This window comes from Myzus persicae, unplaced genomic scaffold (assembly GCF_001856785.1).
Source record: "Myzus persicae strain clone G006 unplaced genomic scaffold, MPER_G0061.0, whole genome shotgun sequence".
Lineage (NCBI taxonomy): Eukaryota > Metazoa > Arthropoda > Insecta > Hemiptera > Aphididae > Myzus > Myzus persicae.
The window spans coordinates 287956-312914 of NW_019101707.1; the positions used below are offsets into that span (position 1 = coordinate 287956).

Consider the following 24959-nt stretch of genomic DNA (forward strand, 5'->3'; position numbering starts at 1 on the left):
ATTTGGTGAACGTGAGGAAATGTTTTTGGAAAACGAATCGCTGTAAACGGTATGCCTATAGGTACAGGCAAAATATCGAATCCTGCTGAAGTATATTATTATGTACCTTTTACATGGTTTTCAGACATCGAATTTCGAGTAGAATAAAAATGGAGCGTGCGTGATGCCGTGATAGCAATATTTCCAAATTATCACTGGTTGCTATAAATCGTGTGGATAGTATGATTTGTTTACCACAAGTAATTTTCCCAGTTTGAAAATGTATTTGAACATGTTTTTAAAATATTTTTTTGCTTAATTTTAAAATCATAACAGAAAAACATTTTGAAAAAATTAAGGTTTCTACTTTTTTAGTTTTAATTTTCATATTCCGACGAAGAATATTTTGTATGATTATTTCAATGTACACAAATTTGAATATCGAATCAATAGTTATTTCAGACGTGAGATAAGTGCTTTAAAAAAAACTTATGGTAACTACATAAAAATATGAGTTCTGAAGAGGCAGTAGGTATATCAGTGTAATAAGATGATGATTTAGATTTACATATAGTCAAACAAGGTCGTGCTAGTGCTCCTATTAGCTTAATATATTACATTATTTGTACGATGGTATTAGACCGTTGTTGGTTAATACGCGATAAAAGACGATCAATCAATCACCTGTATGTATTGATCCTCGTTCCTCAAGTGTTCGGCGATGAACTCCACTGCTTCGGTGGCCTTGGATGCCTCCGGTGATAAGATTAGCGAATCGGAGCTTTCACTCTCTCTCCTCTCTGCGCTTGCCTTTCGGTTGATCTTGCAGTTGGGATGATGCAGGTCGGCCAGCTCCATTGCCTCCATCTTGTGTTTGGACGGCGTCGCGGAACTCGGGGGCGCAGGCGCGGGTAGGTCCGACGGCGACGTGTGGTGCGGATGCGGCGGACCACTCATGCCCGGCATTTCCATCATCCACCTTAGTCGCGTTTTTTTCGGCCGTTTCATGAACATGCATGCCGGAAGGTAGTATAGGAACACAGTCCTGATCCAAGGTGGCATACGGTGGGTACGAGGTCCTGGGAACAGATTTGATACGCAATTGCATACAGGGTAAAAGAACCAACTGTGCTTCTCTATAATTTATTTGTGTAAATTATGAGTTGCGTATTTATTAAAAATGAAATGATTAGTTAGACATGTATTACCTAGTCAAAATAATATAATGTAATATAATATACTTAAGTATAAAGCTCTCAGTGACGTTATTTGCGGGACACAGGAGTGTGCGCAATTGCAAAATTGCATTATTTTTTAGTTTATAATCATATTGGTTTCGTTTACTAATTATAGATTTATAGTCCCATGGAAATTGTGTGAAATAACGCCACTTTTATAGCTATACAGTTATGAATATTTAATACGGTGATATTGATTTAAATTTTAAACCGGTATAATTTTCGAATATATTCGCACTAAGTATTTTTTCACGCTGTAACTGAATTATAGATTTGTCTTTTTTAAGCACACGATAATAGATTAAAATAACCTACGGACTAATATATTCGTTAAGTTTATAAGTATATTGTATTTTTGTATATTATATATCAAATGTATCATATAATTACAAAATACGCATATTGCAACATTTGCAACTACGTATTTAAATGCTTAAAAATAGATTATAACTTTATAATTGTGCCACCGCCTCAACAGTATTCACATATTATAATATAAGTTCATGCAATTCAGTAAATATACTAAATAGTAAATAGTATTTATAAACGTATAAATATGACCTATGACATAAATCTATGACATATTCCTCGTACGAGAATTAAATTACTTAACAGTATTTCTTTATTTGATATTGATTACTGATCAGTATCTATTTATAATAAATTAATGTTAATTTGGAATTGAATAGGCACAGCCATGTTTTCCAGTATTTTAGAGAAACTATAATTTTTAATTACTAGTAATCTGTAATTACCAAAACGAATTACAATTTGCAAATAATAATCATTTCATATTTTGTGGAACCTATGGACAGATTTACTAACATAAAACTGGCAGTTTAAATTTACATAAATACGTGATAGTTAGCAATTAGGTATTCATTTATTTTAATTCGATAGGAACTTGCTCAGTAATCAGTTACATTTATTTCCAAATAACTAATAATTTATAGGTTAAACTATTTTATTTTTAATATAACGAAAACTTAACTTATTATTATTACATTTTTGTTTCAAATAATGTTATATTATTCTTCACACGAATAAAAGTCATCATGAAAAATATATATGATTTAAGAAATTAATTAAGAAGTTTTCAAATATTTGTTAAATAATAAAAATCAATCGATTGTATTTATATTTAATTCATCGTATTTAGAATATCATAGAAGCATTTTATTTTTAAATTAGTTTTTGTATTTAAGACTTCGAATACTGGATATAATTTTTTTTTAATAATATTTTAAATTTAACATTCAAAACATAAACGTTGTTATTTTATTCCTTGTTTCTATGGGAACTAAAAGTTCAATATTTTTTTGTTTTCCATTTGTAAAATCCATTTTCTTACACATGCCATGTTTTGTATTTATTTTTGACATTCAATAATAGACTTCAAAAGAAATAGAATTAGTATTTACGATTATTATTTTTATGAGTTAATAGAATATGAATTACTGAATTTTTAATATGTATTATAAACTCCTTGGATCTTATTTCTTGTACAGTCATACCCGAGTACTATATGTAAACCAGTGTGAATAAGTACACTAAGTTAATTAAAAAAATAAGTTCATTAATATTTCAGCGATACGACGTAATTCGAAAAAAATATTCCAAAAATAATGAGAAATCTGGTGAATTTATGATGGATTTGTTAAATAGACAAAATAGGAACAGTAAACATATTTTTTAGATGATGGTGAAAAGTTAAAATTGTATTTATTTGATACAAATGTGAATAATATTATGTATTTCCATTAACGATCAAGCAGTTTTTTGGTTAGGCATTTTGGGTACACCACTGTCGTGTGGTCACTGGTCCATTTTCTCCGCAGTAACTTTTAATTATTATGCCTTGTTATAAGTATAACCTTAAAAATATATCAAAGTATATTAAATAAAAATATCTCCTCTCAAGAAACTTAAAATGCCGAATAATTAATGCAAGCAGTATACTATTATAGGTACACAAGCAAGTTATGTTTATTTTGTACAAAACTGTATCGACATTGTACCTATTTGAAATATTAATTGTAAGCACAAAAATAACGACAGCCATTGTAAATGTCCGTTATAAATCTTTAAAAGCTGTCAAATAAAAAACGATATTTTTTTTTAAAATAGATACCAATATATTAAATATAAGGTATGGTACTATAGTCCCCGCGGCGTTTTGTATTCCTCTCGTTGTAATTGCCTAGCTATTACTTTTCATAAAAACGCCCCATTATATCTGTGTGTATAAGCACTTATATATATCATATTGTATACATATAATATCGAGTGTTTGACGTGTATTACACGAACCGTTGACCAATTATTGATTGCTGCTTCGCGGTATGAATTTCATTTCAGCCGAGCACGCGTGTGGTGCGGATGATGTCGGTCTGGGGGAATGGTGGTCGGCGGTGAGGAAAAAACCATAATTCACGATTTTAAACTGACGGGTGATGGGTGGGTGACGGGGGCTGACCTGCCGGAGAACGTACGCCGTTCTTCTTTTATTAATGTTATATTATTATTGCAGCCGTGTATACTGTATACATCACGGGAAATCGAGAGCGCCTTATATATTATTGTACTCGACGAGACATGGCAATCCCGTGACATCCGCGGAATCTTTGCAAAACGAAGAAGGGAAGAAATGCGAAAACCAAGCGTGTCTGGTGCGCGGAACGGCGGTAGTCTTCGGTCGGAGGGCAGTGCTTTGCTAGGTATGTCGGTGTGGGGTAGAAGACGGCGGTTACGGCAAGGGCGTTGGTAAGCGCATCCACACAGCATCTACCCACGGCCACACACTCACACTCACATACACACACACACACTGATAGATAAATAAATACATACATACATGCGCATTCTCTCTCTCGCGTGAGCTCGAACGTTTCTGTGGCGGAAAAGCAGCGGCGGTGGCGGCTTCCCCAAATGCCCGGAATTATTGGCCTGACGTACACACTATATAATATACATATATATATATACTTTTGTGGCAAAGCCCTTTGATCGCCGGTGCCGAGTCCTCGGTTAAGGCTCACAAAGCGTAATATGGTCTTTTTTATTATTATTATTTATATATATATATATATATATATATGTACATGTATACAATATATAATGATACTGGCAAATTATAACGTTTTGTGTGTCATACGGTCGGTTATATTATGGCTTTATGGCTATTGTTTTTGGAAAAGGGTATGGTTTTGGCACTGTTCAGATAATATTACTGTACATGGCGTACTGTTTTAAAATGATATACACACACACACAAGCACACGTGCGCAGTTTCCATTCATATTGGTTTAATGGGTTTTCGTCCCTACGCTGCACTTCCGTGTCTTCGTCGTCGCGTCTGCGGCGGCAGACGGCGCGGCGGGTGGCAGCGGCGATAGCGTAAAAAAGGCGTTCGCGCGAATTAGGCGTGTACGCGCGACGCGGTCGGCGGCGGCGGCCCGGGTTACAATTGTTACTTTACAACATAATATTATATATTGTTATCTATAGGCGGAGTTTGTAAGAATACAACAACATCAAAAAATAACAATACACACATATAATATTTTAGCTATATTATATTACAGTGAAACCTCAGTTTACGGGCACTCCTTAAAAGCGGACGTATTTTAATTCCCCAATAGCGTCTGCTTCATAGAATGGTAGGTATCACTGAGTTATTGATATGAACCAAGTCTACTACAGGTACATATTATTTAAAAGTAAGTGTACTATGACATTCAGAGTACCACGTTAAGTTGTAATGCCAACCCTACATTTTTTTTGTGGATATTGTACAATATTATTTTACTTTCACAATGTAATTACCTATACTGTATAATCCATCAGTAGTCTTGATAACTCAAATTTCTGGAGGAACAAAAATTTATTCGATTAGAATTTTTTTTAAAATACGAATAAATAATTAGAGCCATTGAAGTTTTTGATTGATCGAGACTACCTATTGATTAATATAATATTACATTATTGTTTCATCAAAACAACTGTGTGTCAATGATACTCTAATACTATCGATTTGAATTTACCTAAAAAGAAATATTAAATAATATAGGTACTATCAGTGAAAATACTTTTCCAAAACAATTTCTATCTATGAAAACATTGCCATCTTAACGTGGCACTAATTGATGGTGTACGACTGATATAGTGTCACACCATCAGTACACGATAATTGGAGCACTGACCTCTAAAATTCCAGTTGATTATGATAACAGTGACCAATATGCTGACGGTGTTCATGATGAACGTGAATAGCAAGTATTTGGCGATGAGCGGCAGTACTAAAGAAGTGGGTGGCAGTATTTTGGAGACAAGCAGTAGGAAGACGACTAGTGACAGTAAAATGCTGATGCCCAGCGTGACCTTTTCACCTGCTTCAGCTGGCAAGTAGAACACTAGCACGCACAGGAAAGATATAAGGACCGTGGGCAGTATCAAGTTCACTGTGTAGAACAGAGTTTTCCTTCGAATCACTATGTAGAACGTTATGTCCGTCTGGGTAGGCGACTCCTGGTATACGTTCAGATACGCAGGTACCTTTAAACAACAAAATGGTACAATTTAAAAAAAAAAATGGTTTACAAGTTAATTTCTGTTAACGAGTAACATGCATGGATACGTTCTGTACTATAATATACCATTGCCTATGTTTAAACAGGGTCATTATCTTGGGTCTTAACACTAAACACTTATTATCACGAAAAATATAAATGTAGAATATTTTTCTGTGAGCGTCATTGTATAAAAATTGAATTTAAACTTTAAATTAATTAAAATTAATTTTATAAAATTTTTATAAAAAAAAAATGTTTTCTAAGACTATTTTACTTTTAAAAATATCTAATGAATGTTGACTGTTCATTATAACGAAATCCGTATATATATACATTTAAATGTGCTCAATGTTTTTCATCGGAAACTTGATATACATTTTTCGGGTAGTCAATAGTCATCTATATTTTTCCAAAAAAAAAGTATATGGATCGTGTAACATATTTTATTGAATGCATAAAATATAGGTACCTATAATAATATTCAAAAACTCTGAACGTGTAATGTTTAAGTGTATAATATTATCCGAAGTGAAATAATTCTCGGAAGGTTGGTTTTTTATTAATTTAAATAATATTCATAAGTTTAATTCTCTTCATTATTTTTCTAAAGTAACAAAAATTTAATTAATGCACTAGGGAGTAATCTTTTATGTATTTGGTTATTTATGGTGTCATTTATTTAAAAAAAATAGTTGTTTGAATTATTATGAATAGTAAAACATATATTTACTTGATATTACTTTCATATTCTTAGTTAATAAATCTAATAAATATTCAAATCTTGTTGATAACCATTTTTAATTTCAACATCGACTGAAATAAAGTGATAATTTATAAGTAGTTCATGGTTACGATCAAATTAAGGTATACTTTATCAACATTAAAATGTAAAATAATGAAAAATTAACATTTTAAATTAATGTCAATCCTATTTAATTTTTTTTTTAGTTTCTGCCACATATTTATAACTTATTATTTATTAATAATGTTTTTCCTCACTTAATTTTATTACGAACTTTAAAAGTGTGCAAAAATTAATTTTATTTAAACCAAAATATAAATTTATCTTATTCTTATACAGGTTTAATAAACACAATTGCGGATTTATTTTGATTCATAAACCTATGTTAAAATACAAATTAAATTTAGATGTGTGCCTAATGTTTATAATGGCTTGTATATTAAACGTAGATAGAATTTCTTCAACGTACCCACATAAAATATTTATCTTCTTACGAGAGAACAATGTCTGGGATAATTCACGAAAACAGTTTTTAGTACCTACCTACCCAGTACCCACCTATAGTATGAAATTGTGATATTTTCTACTTCCGATTATTCTATCATAAATCATAAGTTCCATAAGAAGTCACATTTTAGTATCCACAATAAAATACAATTATAGTGGTTTACTGGTGCCATTTTATTGTAAATTGAGTTAATATTATCCAAGGGCGATCAAATAGAAATACCAAGAGAATTCTTAGATCCAACACAAAAATCGTAGAAATATTAGGCACATCATAAATGCACACAATTTTTGCATGAGTTTTTATTATACTATATTTCAATAATATTAAAATTAAAATGTAATGATATTTTAGGAATAAAACAATAAATTGTTTATTTTACATAGTAGGTAACTAGTCAATATTAATTTTTGAAATACACACGCTATATAATATATATAGCTTCATAACCAATAATAATTCAACTAACTATGATATAAGAATAAAGTACAAATTATTATTTTTATTAAATACATATCGATTTATTTATTTTGAATAGTTTAAAATCGTAACGGTGTAGTAAATATTACGAAGGTTGCACCAATAATAAAGATATACATGCATGGTCTTACAACTTACCCCCTTATGAAGTACTTTTTTTTAAATGTATAGGTGCTTGATAAAAATATACTAATAGCATTAAAATTATTTAAAATATAGCTTGATGGAAACATAATAATATTTAGAATACTAAAATAATGTAACAACTAACGAGATAATAAAGATAATTATATCTTCAAGTTTGATAATAGGTTAATAAAATTCTCTCTAATATTAAAACTAACAACTCAACATTAAAAATTCTTAATGTAAATTAGCTAGTCTATTTGTAAAATGGAGATAACACATGCAAGTGTGACGTCGTTTTTTAAAATATTTTTTTACTTAATATGAAGTCCTAAAATCGACATCTTTGGTAATTTTTATTCATTGTATTGCTATGAGTTTTGTACTTTTTTCAATGACAGTTGTAAATAATGGTCAATAACGGCCAATAATGGTGCCTACATTATTAATTTTATATTCTAAATAATAATAATAATAATAATTTTAAAGAAATATTTTTTTTTAATGTTATGATGCATACAAATTGAATTTCAAATGAGTAGGTAGTTAATTAGTTACACGTATTTAAAGTTTTAATGAACAAAGAAATGGTCCAACATTTTGCATGGCGCATCTGTCACTCCGCACCATCTAAACTTTAAATAGGTCCCTTTAAGTTATAACTAATAACTATAATGTCATTTATTTCTAGTAATTATTGTTTTAAATTCAATTTTTTTGTTCGTGTTGATATATACAGAATTTTTTTTTAATTAAAAAATTTAAACATGAAATAGAACATTTTTGTCTTAAAGACTGTATGATGTTATTGAAAGAAGTAAACAACTTTAACTAAAAGCAAAAAAATATTATTTTTTGGAAAAATGTTGCTTTACATTGAGTTAAAATGTATAAAAAATATACTCACTAACGTTTATATTCAAAATAATAAGTGTTTACGCTAAAAAAATAACCCTGTATAGTTTTAGAAAAATGTTTTCTTTAGCTTTGCATTCATAAAAGCTTTAATAAATATAAGTACTACATATTCATCCATACCTCTATAATATCCCAAGTTCCGGATTTCCAGTAGTCAGACAGGTCGACAAACTGTTTGTCATTGTATAACGCTAACGATACTTGATCGCCATTAAATGTCCAAGAGCCAAATTTCATTATGCAAGTTTGCTGATCAAAAGGAAAATATGTAACGTCTATGGTGCAGGAGCTCTGTGAATTATACAAAACATAAGTTATTTAATATAAGATTATTAATATAATAATTAACTCGTATAGGCTAGTAAGAACACATAATAAATATGATTTGTATTTAATTCATAAATTATTTTTGTACACAATATTATATAATGATAGTTTCATCAACGCGAGCAAAATAAAAATTGTTGATGTTTGATTCTAATAGGTCTGTCTAATACAACGTTTCTAGTAATATTTTTTACTCTTATTATATTCGTTCACAAACCTTTTAGTGACCAAATAAATGCGATTATTTGTATATTATATTTGAAATATATTCTTCTCTTAGGTTCTCAAGTGAAAATAAATATTCATTCCTTCTCTTACATTTATTTATGTATTTATTAATTCAATCGAAATAAATCGTATATGGTTGTATAGAAAACATTTTTAAATGCGATAATACGGTATTAGTACATTCAGTACAGCCAGCTAGTAGGTATAGGGGTATAAAACATGACTATATCTTGTTATTCTGAAGCTTTGTCGAATTCTATAGCAATATTTTACATGGTAAATAATAAATATTTATGTTTATATTTTATTCACATGTTATTTTGATTTAATATTTTAGTAACCTGATTTACTGTCTTATATATACTATTTTATAGTTATAATTGATTTTATATTTACATAATTGTATAACGGTTTTTTGTTCAATTATAAGTGATTTGTAAGACTTAAGAGTTATGACTTATGATCGAGCACCTCAGCCTTACTCAGTAAGGTATTTCACTAAATTACACAATATTATAATTTATAAAATATACCTATTCTGAAATCCTATAATAGGTGAAAGCATAAAACTAGACCTCAAACTAGTCAAACATATAAGATCCCTGAATTAAGTTATTATTTTTAATAAGAAAAATTAAAATTTTTTTAAATTAAAAACCAACATAATTAGTACCTTATTAATGTTATTAATTATACACTATAAAATGCACGCAAATTATTTTTGTTATTACAGATTTTTACAATACAATATTATTGTCTATTAACTTTCATTTAGTTTTTCATATAATTAAATTATATGTTAAAATATAAGACGGTCCAAAGTAATATTAAGTCACCTAGACGGTCCTTCAATTAATTTAATTAGTACTTTATTAATTAAGTATGTATCAATTATTAAATTATTGGCTTAATTACTATACACGATTTTGAACAAATTGATAATATATTGGTAATTACAATTATTTTATGATTTTGATTGAAATACACAGAAGTCTTCTAACAATTTCGTATTTATTTTCTATTGACTGAACTTTTTTATGTGACCTCGCCTTGAGTAAGTGGTAGAGAGAGGTATCCAGAGGAGGACTGAATCATTAGGTAACAAATTTAAGTCTTCGGAGAGAAACGTATATAGATTTGGAGAAACAACACTTTCGCTTTTTTATCGTCCAGTTTCGAAGACGACAAGAGTGATGGTGATTACTAGAGGTCAGATTTATATTCTTTTAAAATCCTTAAAATATGATGTTTTTATGTCACATAAAATATATTCTCTTAATATTCTTTTAAAATACCAGATGTATGATATTTTATGTTCTTAAATATGCAAAATATTCTTTTAATATTAAACAAAAAATTCAGTTTAAATTTATTTTTTATTAATTTGGTTTAAATATATTTAAATTAAATTAATTGTACAATAACAATTAATAACTGTATATTATTTGATGGATAGTCGTAACGGCTAACGAAATAACCGATGTACTATCGCAATCGATAAGGAATACCTGGAGATTAATTTTTATTAAAACCCAGTAACAAATCATTTAGTAAACATTGTATTTATCATAGTGCTGATATACGTGAAAAATGTTTATAATATGCTGAATATTACAAAAATATTCTCAAAAATTCTCTAACCCTTAAAATATGCTTTTTATGCAAAATAAATTGTTTTCCGTGAACTCTGTGTTTCATGAACCGTACAGATTTCTCACTTCCGTTTAACTGCTTAGCCTAGAAACAAATATGTAAAATCATAAAAATCCGACCTCTAGTGATTACGATAAATTTAATTTTTATTGGTATCATTACAAGACATGATACAATAATAGATATGTTTGTATACAATTTTATTGTAAAATGTATTAATGCATACAATTTAATTATTTCCGAACAATTGCATGCCTATTACGATTACGTTAATTAGCGGGATACGTGTGTACTGTGTACTCACAATTCGACGATCGACACGTCATAACCGGTAAGAAAGGGTTAGTTTTCTACTCTTGTTATATGATTGTCATGTTGTGTCAATACATCGATTTTTGCGAAGTTATAATATGAGGCAAATGTTAAATTTTCTTAATCTATGTTTAATAAATAATAATGCCTGTTATGATGTACCTAGTATTTAGTAATAAAGCATAAAATAATATGTGTAATAGTTTTTAAGATATTACTGAAGAAGTTTAGGGTGAGGTTTTTTTGTGGATACAATTTTGGAATACTCAATTAAATAAACTTAATATTAATAGAGATATTCAAATTGCACCAAAATAAGTAGGTACTTAATTGAAATATTTACAAAAAAACCACTCAAAAAAATTATGGTTAGGAACAATTTAAAATGTTTATGTTTTACATCGAAAATATGGCAGTATAAATTCAAGTAAACAATGAGTAGGTTGTCAACGACGTCTGTAATGTGTATTCGTTTGTTAATTGCAGTTACTTTTATGAAATTCTGATAAATTATAGTATTATCATATTATTGTTTAATGTTTTTTAAAATAAAGGTTCATTTTGCGTATGATTTTTAAAATCTTTGTAAAAATGATTATATTTTATAATTAAAGAATTGTATAAGTATAATGTTACCGTTGAAAGACAAAAGCATAAGTTAATTTGAATGAACACAAGTTTTAATTTTAAAGTGGGTTAAAGGTAAGAAGACAAAGAAATAAGTTGGATGTTATGTAGCTGATATTTTTTGTACAAAGGAGATTTGAAATATATATTAAGAATTCAGCTTTTTTGATAGAGAGCCTCTCTTATTTATAATTTCTAGGTTCACGCCTGTCAAAATCTATCAATTAAACTAAAAAATAAATAATTTATAGCAATACAAATAATTGATCTAAACATTTGAGTAATATAGATACGTATTTACTATTTGTGTTTCATCGAAATTCTCTAATACATAACAAATCTGCATAAATAACGTATACATAAAACAATTTCAGATTACCTACAAATTTCAAATCTGTGATTTTTAATATTTTTTTTCATTTCCTAATCAAACTTATAAGTTATGGCTAACGGGCAATGGCGACGAGAAAGACGTGAGCGTTGTGCTAATTTGTGAAAGATATATTTATTGTTTACTATTCATAAATTGTATTTACTAAACCCTCAACGACCTCATTTTTTCTCCCTCCCCCTACCTCATGTTTATTATAACTTAGAGTAAACACGTTTTCTTTTCATTTTTGAATAGGTACCTACTGTTGTGTAGAGGTTTTTGTGCAGACTGTTGATATTAGTATAAATAGGTACATAATATAAAAGTGAGAAGTGTAAAATCATGTCTCAACAATACTATTGAACAAAGGTAAAATGAAATAACCAACAATATTGTATTATTATTGTGAAGTAACTACAAATTACAACTATGCAATACAATTGTCATATCTTTTTTTTAGTGTGTGTTCGGTTCTCGGTATTAGTTTTATTTCCATATAGTGACGAATAACCAACGATACTCGTGAATCATGATTCAAAAAGCGTCTTAAATAATTGTATATGTGGTGGAAATCACTCAGTGGGGTTGATGAGAACAGTAATGTGCAGTGTATTTGCTTCTCACTCTCTCCCTCTAGTCTTTCTCGCCTATTTTTATTGTGACCGCACCTGCAACTGACCGAATACGTACTGGTGGCGTGTGAACAAGTGTGTTAGTGTAAGTATAAAGTGTACACACACACACACACACACACACACACACACACACACACACACACACGTGTGTGTGTGTGTGTGCAATGTGCATGGCTTGTAAGAGAGGTAGGTATAGTGTGTTATTGATCAAAGGTCAAACAGACAGCGATGGGACGGATGGACGGCAGTTGAAAGGCTGGAAAATCGTTTTTATATAATATAATACCACCTCTGGTATAGTAGAATCCACGGCGAGGCGGCGCGCGCTCGGACTGAGGAGCGAACAGCGCGATGGGCGAAAGGCGTGGGACGATGCATGCGCGCGCCGCTCCCGTCCATCCGACTAACCGCCCACCCGCCCACGCTGAAGCTTCAGTGGCCCCGCGCGAGCATTTGTCTCCGGGCGGCATTTATCTCGGCAGCCGTTTAACTCCTCCAACGGCGGCTGCTGTTTCGTAGTTATTATTAAATTGTGAAAAACCCACAGACGTTTCGGAGAAATTCACCGAAAAATTGCCGACGCTTTCCGACAGCTGCGTGCGCGTATTATTAATGACACTCTTCCGCCGCCCTTTTGATTACGACGTGTTTCTGACCGCTATACCCCAGCCCACCCAATCGCTGGCACCGCATTAATTTACCCACACCTACACACACCACTATGCAGCCCGACCATCAGGGGCATTTCTTCTACCACGGCTTCCACGTTATTGTTTCTCGTTTGTCAGCTCACGTTTGTACGATTTATGACACATCCGATTGACACCCCTGCAGCCACCTCCTGTGTTGTTTTTAAAACGACAAATAAATAATAATATATGTGAACGGCGTAGTCATATTGGTAATGTTAGGCGTGGAACGCATGTGGTTTTCATGACTTTTTCGACTATGAGATGTCCAGGAGAAGTTGTTTTCCGCGGCACCGCTGACCCTGACTTGGGCAGACATTACTTTTACTATATGGTTGAGGACATCCCTTGCCGCGAACAACAGAATAAAAGGATTAACGAATCGGAATCTTCTGAATTATAATTTGCTATTAGACACTCTTCGTTTAATTCAGTCTAAGTATTTTTTGGAGTATCAATATTTAACCTTAACTTGAAAAAAAATCAGCATTACAGAATACATTTCCACACATTCTGGTTTTAAGCTATTGCAAGCCAAATCTATACAGTTGACTGTATCTTAGACACTTTTCATAATAATTATCAAGCAATATTTTTGCCTCCCCTTTCTATCGCCCAATACACGACTCATTCTTCGACATTTTAGACTTAGTATGAATACCTTTAGAAAAAAGACGAATCTCATCTTCGTTGTACATGTCCTTTGCTTCATATCCAAGAAGACATTATTGATTTAAACTGTTTAGTAACAACATTTAAATTAGAACGTAAATCATATTGTTAAAAAAGTTTAAATACGTATTGAAGCGGTTAAACTAATGTTCCTTCACTCAAATGTGAAGTGTCACTTTATCTCCACAAATCAAAATAGTTCAACCAAATACTTTTTTTAATGTAAATTTGAATCATTTGCATTCCACATTTTTATATTATCTTTGTATTTTATAGTAACTCTTAAAGAAACCTAAATATCTTCAACTTATTTTACATTCCAAGTTAAATAAGGTACATTGAATACCAGTTTATTATCAACAATTTTTGACAGTGTTTAATAAGTTGGTAATAATACTGATCAGGTGCGTCTCCCTTTATCATATGATAGGTAGATAAATAATGTATAAATATATTTATATTTTGGAGGAGAGAGAATAAGTTTGTCTTTTCAAATTAATCATTTTTTGTTTGTAATCTTACATTACTCGTTTGTTGATTTTAATTTATGTGTTGTGAATTATATTTTTTATGAACATTTAAATAAATATTTTTTACAATATATCTTATTTATGTCATAACATTTTTTAATACAATATTGCATTCCTGCGTATTTACAGTAGAATAATTTATGTTATTTACATTATTGCAAAACTAAATAAAAAAATAGTTATGTAATATAAGTATTCATTTTCAATCTCTAGTGTACTGAAAACTAAAATAAATATACTAAAATTATAATATTGTCTTGAATTTGATAACTATTGTTACTTAGTGTTAGTACCTATTTATTATTTAGAAGTTTAAGTAAAAATTTGGTTTTTAATTTAGACACATGGATTGTTTTTATTAGTGCTATTAAAAATATGCATGAATAAAATTATTAGGCTGTTTTGGTTCAGTGCCGTTTTTACGATAAAAATATAAATTTAAATACAAATTGTATTCAACTAATATTATATGCAATATGTAAGATAAAACAATATTTGAAAAAGTAATGATACAAATATCAATTTATCTCCGATGAACATCGATTGCGATTTGCGGTATTGTACATAGGCCTAGGCCCTCTAGATTCAATAAATTGGATACTTATTGAATTTGAAGGAATGAGATCTATTCGGATGGTAATCTCGACCGAACGATGCTAATAAGTAGGTTAAAATTCGATTTCCTGTTGAAGGTTTTAAGGGGTGGTAAAGGTGAAATTCGATTCCTCTTCCGTTATTCTCCTATCTTAGCTGGCGTATAATAATATAAGAGATGGAGGTGTCGATAATCATATCCGGGGGAAATATCCCGTTTGATTCATGCGCACAGAACGTTTTCTATTCCGTATCGAATGTACTAGCTCCTTTGTGGTACCAGATGGCTTGATTAATTGAACTTTCAAGCACGTGTTGTAAATCAATTTGAACATCAACTTATTAAATTACGTAGGTGTTTAACCATGGATTAATTTATAATACGTAAGCATTATATTTTCTATAATATTTAATGTTTATCTAAAATTAATTAATATAATATACTACATAACTATTAATAGACACGGCAACTCAATATAGAATGCACATTGTGTTTAATGTTTGAAACAATGTGCGTATCGAAATTTAAAAACTTATTGGATTCTCTGTAGTTATAAATGTAAGAAATCATTATTAGTATTAAAATATTTTTGTTTGTTGATGATTTAAAAATAAATTTAATGTGTATATGTTTATACTACATAAGTAACCTCTAATACAGTTTTCATTTAAATTTAATTCATTTATTTCATATTATTAAATACTGGAAAACATAGATAAAACATTGCTTTTTTATATTTATAAAGTAAAGAAATAATATCTATTCAAATTTAATACAAATATAAATTATTTAATAACTAAAAATACTAATTTTATGAGTATTGTGTTAAATTATGTCATGTTTATTGAAAAAGTTTTCCATGTTTATTTTAACATCTCGTTATTAAACATCATGAAATCAGACATATATATTTTAGTTTGGTATAGCTTTTCCTTTGACTCATGTCATATCTACAAAATTCAAAAGTTTTGTTTAATCAATTCTTATTTCAAATTTCATTACACTGTCAAAACGTTTGCATATTCCTATTTGTGCGACCTAGAAGGTCTCAGAAATTAATTAACTATTAAACTAGGTATTCAGTTATTTTTACACTTAAATTAATATACATTAGCAATCAAACGTTATGTCAATAAAATTAAGGAAAGAGTGAATTATTAACTAATTATTATAATATTTACATTTCAAGCTCGGTAATACGAATCATATATATTATGGTGATTTGTAAGTGATATTTAAATATTTTCTTATTTATAATAAAATGCAATATTGTATATTATTAACATACTATAAATTAAATCTTTGTCTAATTCATGTTTACTAATTATTATCCTAGTAATATTGTTTTATATAAATTATCATGTATTATTTATACTTTATTTGTATTTAAAATGTGTACCCATTATGTACTTATATATTGTACAAGTGTCTTAAAACTATTAATATATAAATATTTAAAATCTCTGGAGGAAATTTTGAAATACATTATTTAGTTTTAAAACCAAAAATTAACTAATTTAGGTTTTTATACATATTATTACTAATTAATGGCTTGGTATCAAAATAATGTTAGTTCCAACCTAACATAATATTGTAATATATTATACTTCTTATAATATTAAAATGTATTAGTTCCTTAGTTTTGAGAAATAAGTAGTGTAAAGATAAGTCATAAATTATAAAAATATAGTTTTATTAAATACTAGGCAATACTTGAAATGTACATTTTGGAATTATTAAAAAAACTCATTTAATGCAATAATAATAAAAAATATCAAATAACATAAAAAGGAAGCGTATTGAAATCGTTTGTGTAAGCCGAGTATGTATTAACAAACAGCCATTATAAACCTTTTATGTTTGTTTATGTGTTTTGTTCTAACACATTTACGTAATACTCATGACATTAAGTGTTCATTAAAGGGTTGGGAAGTGTTCATTAATGAATAAGAGAGCATTTCATACATTTTAAAATTAATTTAAAGTATAATTTACATTATGTACGTTTTTAATTATAATTTGGGAGTAAATAAAAGGGAGTATTCTGTATTTTAATGATTTCATCCTAGGTTTGTTTAAAATTTGTATTATTGGTCCTATTAAAAAAAAAAATGTTCAATAATATTGTTATGAATTTAAAAACAATAAATAACATAAACAACAACAAATATTTGTTAATGCATTTCTAATGTATAGGTAGTAAAATTATGATGAATGAATGATAGTTTTAATTTATTTATTTTAGTTCTATTATTATATGTATAATGCATCACATGTAGTTAGGATTTTGTTTTTTACAAATGCAGATAACATTATAAATTAAATATTTGGGGGTCTTGATCATATTACACTCTCAATGGATACGTAATTATTTGATTCCAACCAATATTTTATCCACATGCCCAAAATATGTACCTGTTACGTATATTTATATAAGTTTGGTATCCTTTATTATAGTATAAAAATGCGTATTTAATGTTCTCCGTACTCACAAGCAATCAGATTTTCACAGAATCATTATTCATAATACATAAATTAATAAGACAAATATTGAAATATTTATTTTAGACTATCTTTAACTTAGATAAAATATATTTCTACCAGTAAAAGTTAATTCCTCATCTTTTATATAATTATTCTTAAATTATCTTATTGATATTTAGGTATTAGTGTATTACTATCTTCTTCTACATATAAGGCCTCTTATATTCTCACAAATGTTTTCCACAATTTACCTTATAATACATTATTATTATAGTTTAGAGTATTTAAATAACTATATTTAAAATTCAGAAACTTAATAAAAATTATTTTAATTCTTTAATACAGATTTCCACAGAGATTAAAGATCTATTAGTGTGTGTACTTAACAACTATTTTCGTGGTATTCATTCAATTTGATTTAATATCGTATTGCCTAGAAAAGCTGAGCTTGTACGCTTTCACTGAAATATTATCAATGCCTATTACCTACACATACCTGGTAAATTGCCGGTGGTATCCATAGAAGTTCTCCATTTGGTCGAATGAGCACGTTCGATTTGTAACGAACTTCGTAATTTCCATCAGCACTATGAACAAATATTACACCGTTATAATTTTTTAAAATATATTTTCTCATCCTATTTGGGAAATTCGAGAAATTATTGTTGTCTTATCGTTTATTTTTCTAGTCTTCTAGATTATAATGATAATTGGTTTTATTTTTGAGTTACTAGTGTGTAGAAGTCCAAACACAAAACTTGTCGGTTCTTTTGGGCTAGTACACGCCATTTGTTTTGAAACTTTTAGATACAAATTAATCCGTTTAATTGCCATTGTAATCCTTTCATACCCTAGCTCGTACGTCGAAATAACTTTTACTCACTTGTTGAACAACACTATATCCGGCTTCCACACTTTGTCCGGTGGTAACCTGAGCACCTGTATACCACCGTAGTCTGCCTCGTCCCATTGTAATTGATAGTCCCTCCATACCTATAACAAAAGAAACATAGAAAACTGTTAAATAATGCCCAAAGTAATAGTAAATTAATCATGGCAAACAAATTGAAAAATATGAATTAATGAAAGAACATAAAATATTATAATAGTTATTAAATCATAATAATATAATATCATACATTTAAACTATGAAATATGAATATTGATTTTTTTAAATTAACAGTATCTACAAACAATTGCATGATTTTCTACAAAAAATATAATTTATAGATTTTAGATTACGCTTTAATGTGTATGATGAAATGTCAACAATAATTGTTTATACTGCAGGTATGAAACTTTTGAAGTTATGTCTGTAAAAATTGCGAAACTGATCAAATCACGTATCATTCAAAATCATTCTAGTTTTAAACTCTCAAAATTTAAATTTAATTTTAAATTTCGAGAAAACAGATTTAGAAAATTATAGGTTTGAAACTTATTTGATCGGGTCAAAAGTTAGTTTTACTAACAAATAAATATTCAGTTCCCTAGAGAGTTTGATATACAAGTGTGATATAGTTTGTAGTAACGTTTTCGAGGAAACTTATTATTTGTACACTTTTAACTCATTATAGAGTTTCAATATTTATTATTCAGTTTACAAAAGATCATAAATTAAATAATAAATTAACATTTTTACTGGCATTATATTTTTTAAATTAAATAATTGATATTTATTTATGTATTACTTAGTTAAAATATTAAAATTTGCATTGCCATAGGTATTATAATTATAATAGGTATACACCCTAATTACACTTACATGGTTGTGTATAAAATTGTGTACTTACATGACTTGCATAATACTAAATATTGTTATTTTTTTTTTTTAAATTATATTATGTACAAAACTTGAATACTTTGAGTCTTTTTAATTTTAAAACACTTTTGTTGAGATTGAATTAATTTTTTTTTATTAGATATTTATAATCTATGTTTGACAGCACGATAAGTAAATTGGATGTTTTGTGTACAATACTATAACTTTGAATAATATGAAGAGGGAGGCCAACCGGTGATAGAACCCAACGTAAGAATTAATTTTAACGTAAATTTAAGACAAACAAGGGTCTTGTGCAAAAAATGTAAACAGTAAATATATATGTGTTTTTATTAGATGCTTACAAAAATAATGATTAGTTTGTCGGCCCAATCAGTATGATATAAATTACACCAATAAAATGTAATTGATTTAATCAGTATTTATTTATATTTTTGACAGAAGTAAATATCAAATGTACCCGTCCATTCAAATTTCAAATGCATGAGCCTACAATCCCAATGTGTGATTTATGGATTGTATTTTTAACCAGCTCTGAAAAAATCGATAAGGAGTTCGTAAAAATGTTATGCATGATGCGTTATCAATTTTTACCTTATCAGACAGTATAAAGCTAAAATGGTTTTATCCCTTAGTCTGTAATTTATTTGAACGTTTGTTGCTTGTAGGTAATCTTCTGGGAATTACTCAATTTCACGTGATTGTTGTTTGGGTGTTCAGTGGTGCATACTCTATAACCTTGTATTCTCAAGTGAGTTAACTACGTAAAACAGGATTTCAAAAATTATAGCGATATCTCGATTTTTTCATTATTTACAAAATATTGTTCTACGTGTAATATACACATAACTACACTAATTATTTCCTAATTATTAATGCTTAATATTTATAATAGTTTCTGAAAATGAATACAGGTTGAATGCGTTAAACTAATCATATTTTTTCTTGATTTCAAATTTTTTTTAAGATATTATAGTAAAAAGGAAAATAAATTAAGTAAATCCATTTTTTTTCAACAAAAAAATTACGGTTCACTTTTTTTACTTAGAACTATTTCTAGAATAAATAAATAATTATTGATCATCCATCTCATGTGTTAAATATTTTTTTTTCAAGCATGAATTTATTTATTTTTAAACATTAATGTATAATCACCGTTAATAATCTAATATAGTGTGTAATAAATAATAATATAGTGTGTATCCATGTGGTCATTCTACGGTATGAACATAAATTCCATATATTTTTTTTAATTAGTTGAGTTGATTATCGAGTTTAATTGAGCAACGATTGACACGACCACACAAAACATCACCGTTGCATTTACGTATAATATATAATATTAGTACTTAATGTAAGGTGATGACCAAAGGACTTAAGTACATTTTTATCGAGTATTTCACCTAATTTGTATCAGAAATAATGAAAAGAAATTTTGCACACTTTTGTCTTAGGTTCAAAGTTTATAGATTAAGAGTCTATAATGCATAAATCATATCGTACCTATCATATATTATTATACAGTATACACTAATAATTAACAAACCATACCAAAATATAATTTTGAAAAATGAATGCAAAAAACAAGATCTAGACTCATAGTTTCATTTAGTTTAATGAATTATTTAAAATACATATTCCCCTTAATTTTAGTTCAAATAACCTCAAAACTCAAAATTAAAATACAATAATTGAATTATAGTAAATTTACATTAACTGTGGTGACTTGTATTGAGACTTTTAAAGGAACGAGGATTATAACTAAAATATCCTTAAACAGTATGAAATTAACTCTTCAGCAACCTAGTTTAATTAATTTATCAAATAATTTTTGTTTTATAAATTGATTTGGAACTTCTTGTAATGCGGGAATATTATAAAGCTTCTAATAAAACTATTCGGTAACCAATAATATTATTATTTTAATTCTTTACATTATAAAAAAATAAACTTACAATGGGTGTGATATTCTATGGTTTCAATATAACAAAGACAACCAATCAGAGTGCGTCCTTTACTTTTTAAGTTAATTCTATTGGCTTACTCTAATGACAAATGTTCATTCTATTGTCTAAAATCTAAATATTTATGACTGTTGTAGTGACAATACAAAACGGTCTTCCTTTATCATCAATCATAGTCATAACTAAAAACATCAACCCATCTTTACTCTACCCCCTCTTTTGAAGTCTTGACAAGAAGACTATTGAAAGGTAAGAACTTGAATGTTATTTATTGTCTTATTACGGCTAAAATTAAAACATGAGTCATGAAAATAGGAACTATTACTTAACCGTATGTATGGAAAAAAAACATTTTTGTCATTATTTATTAAAATACCATATATATACAATATCGTATGTATACATTTAATAATCTTAGTTTATTTGCAAGATATAGATTTCGTTAGTAAAATACTTATAATTATTACTTATTTCAAATGAGAAAAATTGAAAATTAAATTAATTAATATTTGCATTTAATTGGTGCTTTTTATAAATTCAATTGATTATTTGCGTAATGTGTATAGTAATATGAATAATATAAACCGATTTTTAATTATATTTGTTATAACATACATTTTATTTGTAAAGAAATTTAAAAATATATAAGGGTATATTTGTATTTTATTTTTAAATACAGATTATTTTTTAATAACGTATTTTTAATTATTAAGTAGCAAACCATGAAATATTGTTGGTCAGAAACTTAGAAAGCTCTTAAAGCGAGTTTATGCATACTTTAGTAAATAGTAAGCTTAAGTATATGCAACTATGTACCTTTATAGTTTAAAACTTATCGTTAATTTTAGTATACAATTATAACAGGTATGATTTTTAATATAACACACCTTAGAGTATCTAATTTTATTTTAACTTCTTTGGTACTATAGGTGCATAGTTATTTAGTTAACATAAATGGTATTAGATTCTGAGCGGAGCGCTTAATGTATATTTTTTTTTTTGGTTTCTTGAAGAACATTCGCAAAAAAGTGTTAGTTACTTTACTTTACTTTACTTAACTTTTTAGTTACTTCCAACCTAACCTTCAGCGGGTTACATCTAAGCTGTATTTCTGCTATTGAATATGAATCATTTATATACATTTAAATTTAAATTACATTATCATCATAGGTAATTGAATTTTATTATTTAAAATTATATATTTTATGCTATTTATTTTTGTTATTTAAAGAAAAAACATTTAGATAATCAGTGTATTGTAATAGTGAACACTTTGTACAAAAACTAACAAGTAATAATTATACTATTATCTAGAATTGTTTTATTTTGTGTCATATTTTATTCAGTAGTTTCTATAAAAATATGTTTTAATAACAATGATATTATAAGCTTATTGCTTCTACTAATATATTTAATCTATATATCTACATGTTTATGTATTTAAAACACATTCTGTAATTTTCTGAATGGTATGAATATGTACTAAATAAGTTGAAATTCATTTTAGGTAACAAATTAAAAATAAAAATTTGAACCTAATTGGTTATTAATTCTCATACTTGTATTAGTAATCCTAAAAAACTCATATACGGTTATTAAAATGGGATAAATCATTGAACAGGTAGAAAAAATGCTGTGAGACAAATTATGCTTATATAATTATCATCGCTATCACAATTAATTTGTTGTAAACGAAAAGTTGTGTTTTGTGAAAAGAGAACCCTTCGAAATGAATACTCGACCAATTTATAAATTAAAACTGCGTAAACGTTTTCAAAATGATCTGCTGTGAAAAATAATTTAAAAAAATTTAATAATTATAACGAATATTGAAATGGAACGACGCCAATTACGTTGATTAATTGAAGAAAATAATAAACGAACGGTTTTCAGTCAAGCAAATATTAAAGAGAAAAATCGCTGAGTAGATTTCCTCCATTTTAAGCGGCATTAGTCGTTTATGCGGTAGGCGGTCAGGAAGTCTAATACGTTAGAAAGGAAACTGTTTATTTTTTAATTTTCTAGTTTACAAACTGAAAATAAATATATATATATAATATATATATTAAGTAGGTTACTCACAAGTCTCAACCAAACGTTTGATTTCATTATTTGACTCTTTTCATTCTGAAACAATAAAACAATATTAAGACACATTATTTAATTGGATATTTTAATAGCTGCAGGCAATAAGTTAGAACTAATAATTAATAGTTTGTTATCTTATTTTGATGAACTGTACTATTAAATTTATTTAGCTTCAATCGACTATAAATTAGATCCATAATTACATAAATAAAATGTCCTAATGTTCCATACTTACTGTACTTGTATTTTTAAATGAATTTATAGAGAATTAATAAGGTAACATAATATACAATAAAACCTCATGAAATAAGATTCTGTAACTATACGAACAATTTATTGTTATATTTAAATTGATAAATGTTAAATATATTTATTTTTAATATCGACAATAATTAATAATACACTCTATATTGTGTTATTATTCAGTAGGTACGATAATCTAATTTATTCTTCGAGAGTTCGAGAGCATCGAAATGAAGAATTACATACCTAATCAAATAAATAATTTTAAGTCCCATACTATTGTAATCAAATTGTTACCAAAAATAAACAAAATATAATGTTTAAAGATTATGGCCTTTGTCGCCCAAGCTAAAGTTTAATAAAAAAAAGATATAATTAATTTTTATAATAGATACTATTGGAAAACTATAACCCATGAATGCATATTAATTAAAGCTGAGGAATGGATGTATTTTATTATTATTATTTTTATACATATAGATATTGTTTACGGATAGGGAGGATGATATACAATTTTTATGTAAACCGTTTATAAATTATAGATACTAATATGAAAAGGTAAACTTTAGATTGTTAAATTGTTTTTATTATTATTTCTCTGAGGAGCAAAAGTAAAGATTACAGACATCCATCGAACATTTTTGAAGAAATGTCAGCAAGCATAAACTACTCTAGTAGTTGGATAAACTGTCATTTCTTCAAATTCAATTGTTTGGTAATATTTTCAATCATATAAACACTTATCCCGCCAGTGGCGTATATCAGATACGTACATAACTTTTGTAAAGGAGGTGAGATCAGAGGGAAAAAACCTAACTAACGATGTATGCATGTAGCTATGGACAAAAATATTAATTTTACATTTTTAACATATATATTGTACCCTACAAGAAATGATAAATTTAAGCCTATGTTTCTAACGTTATACATAATTAAATATATTATCTAAAGATCGCAATAAAATGGATACAAAAAACATTCGATACACTTAATTTCAAAATTGTATACTAAAATCATGAAATTATTAAATTCTGTTTCATTTTATTTTTGCTAATAAAATTCGTTTATTACTCCTTTATTAGTGATACATCGTTTTTAAATATCATTGTGGGGACCCTGCTTCATAAGTGATTAGATCAATAGCCTACATATATATTACGTGAATACCTATATTATGTATATTTTAATGAAATA

General features: G+C 27.9%; 1 protein-coding gene across 1 annotated transcript in view; it reads right to left on the reverse strand.

The window, feature by feature from the left end:
* LOC111030190 (acetylcholine receptor subunit beta-like 1) overlaps nt 1-24959 on the reverse strand; it is a 72246-nt gene that overhangs the window by 2304 nt on the left and 44983 nt on the right. The window contains exons 3-8 of the mRNA XM_022309582.1: nt 23517-23561; nt 18571-18680; nt 18184-18274; nt 8683-8853; nt 5420-5771; nt 664-1058 (exon numbers count right to left, since the gene is read on the reverse strand). Coding sequence (XP_022165274.1) covers nt 664-1058; nt 5420-5771; nt 8683-8853; nt 18184-18274; nt 18571-18680; nt 23517-23561 — 1164 coding nt within the window. The remainder of the gene's footprint in view (nt 1-663; nt 1059-5419; nt 5772-8682; nt 8854-18183; nt 18275-18570; nt 18681-23516; nt 23562-24959) is intronic.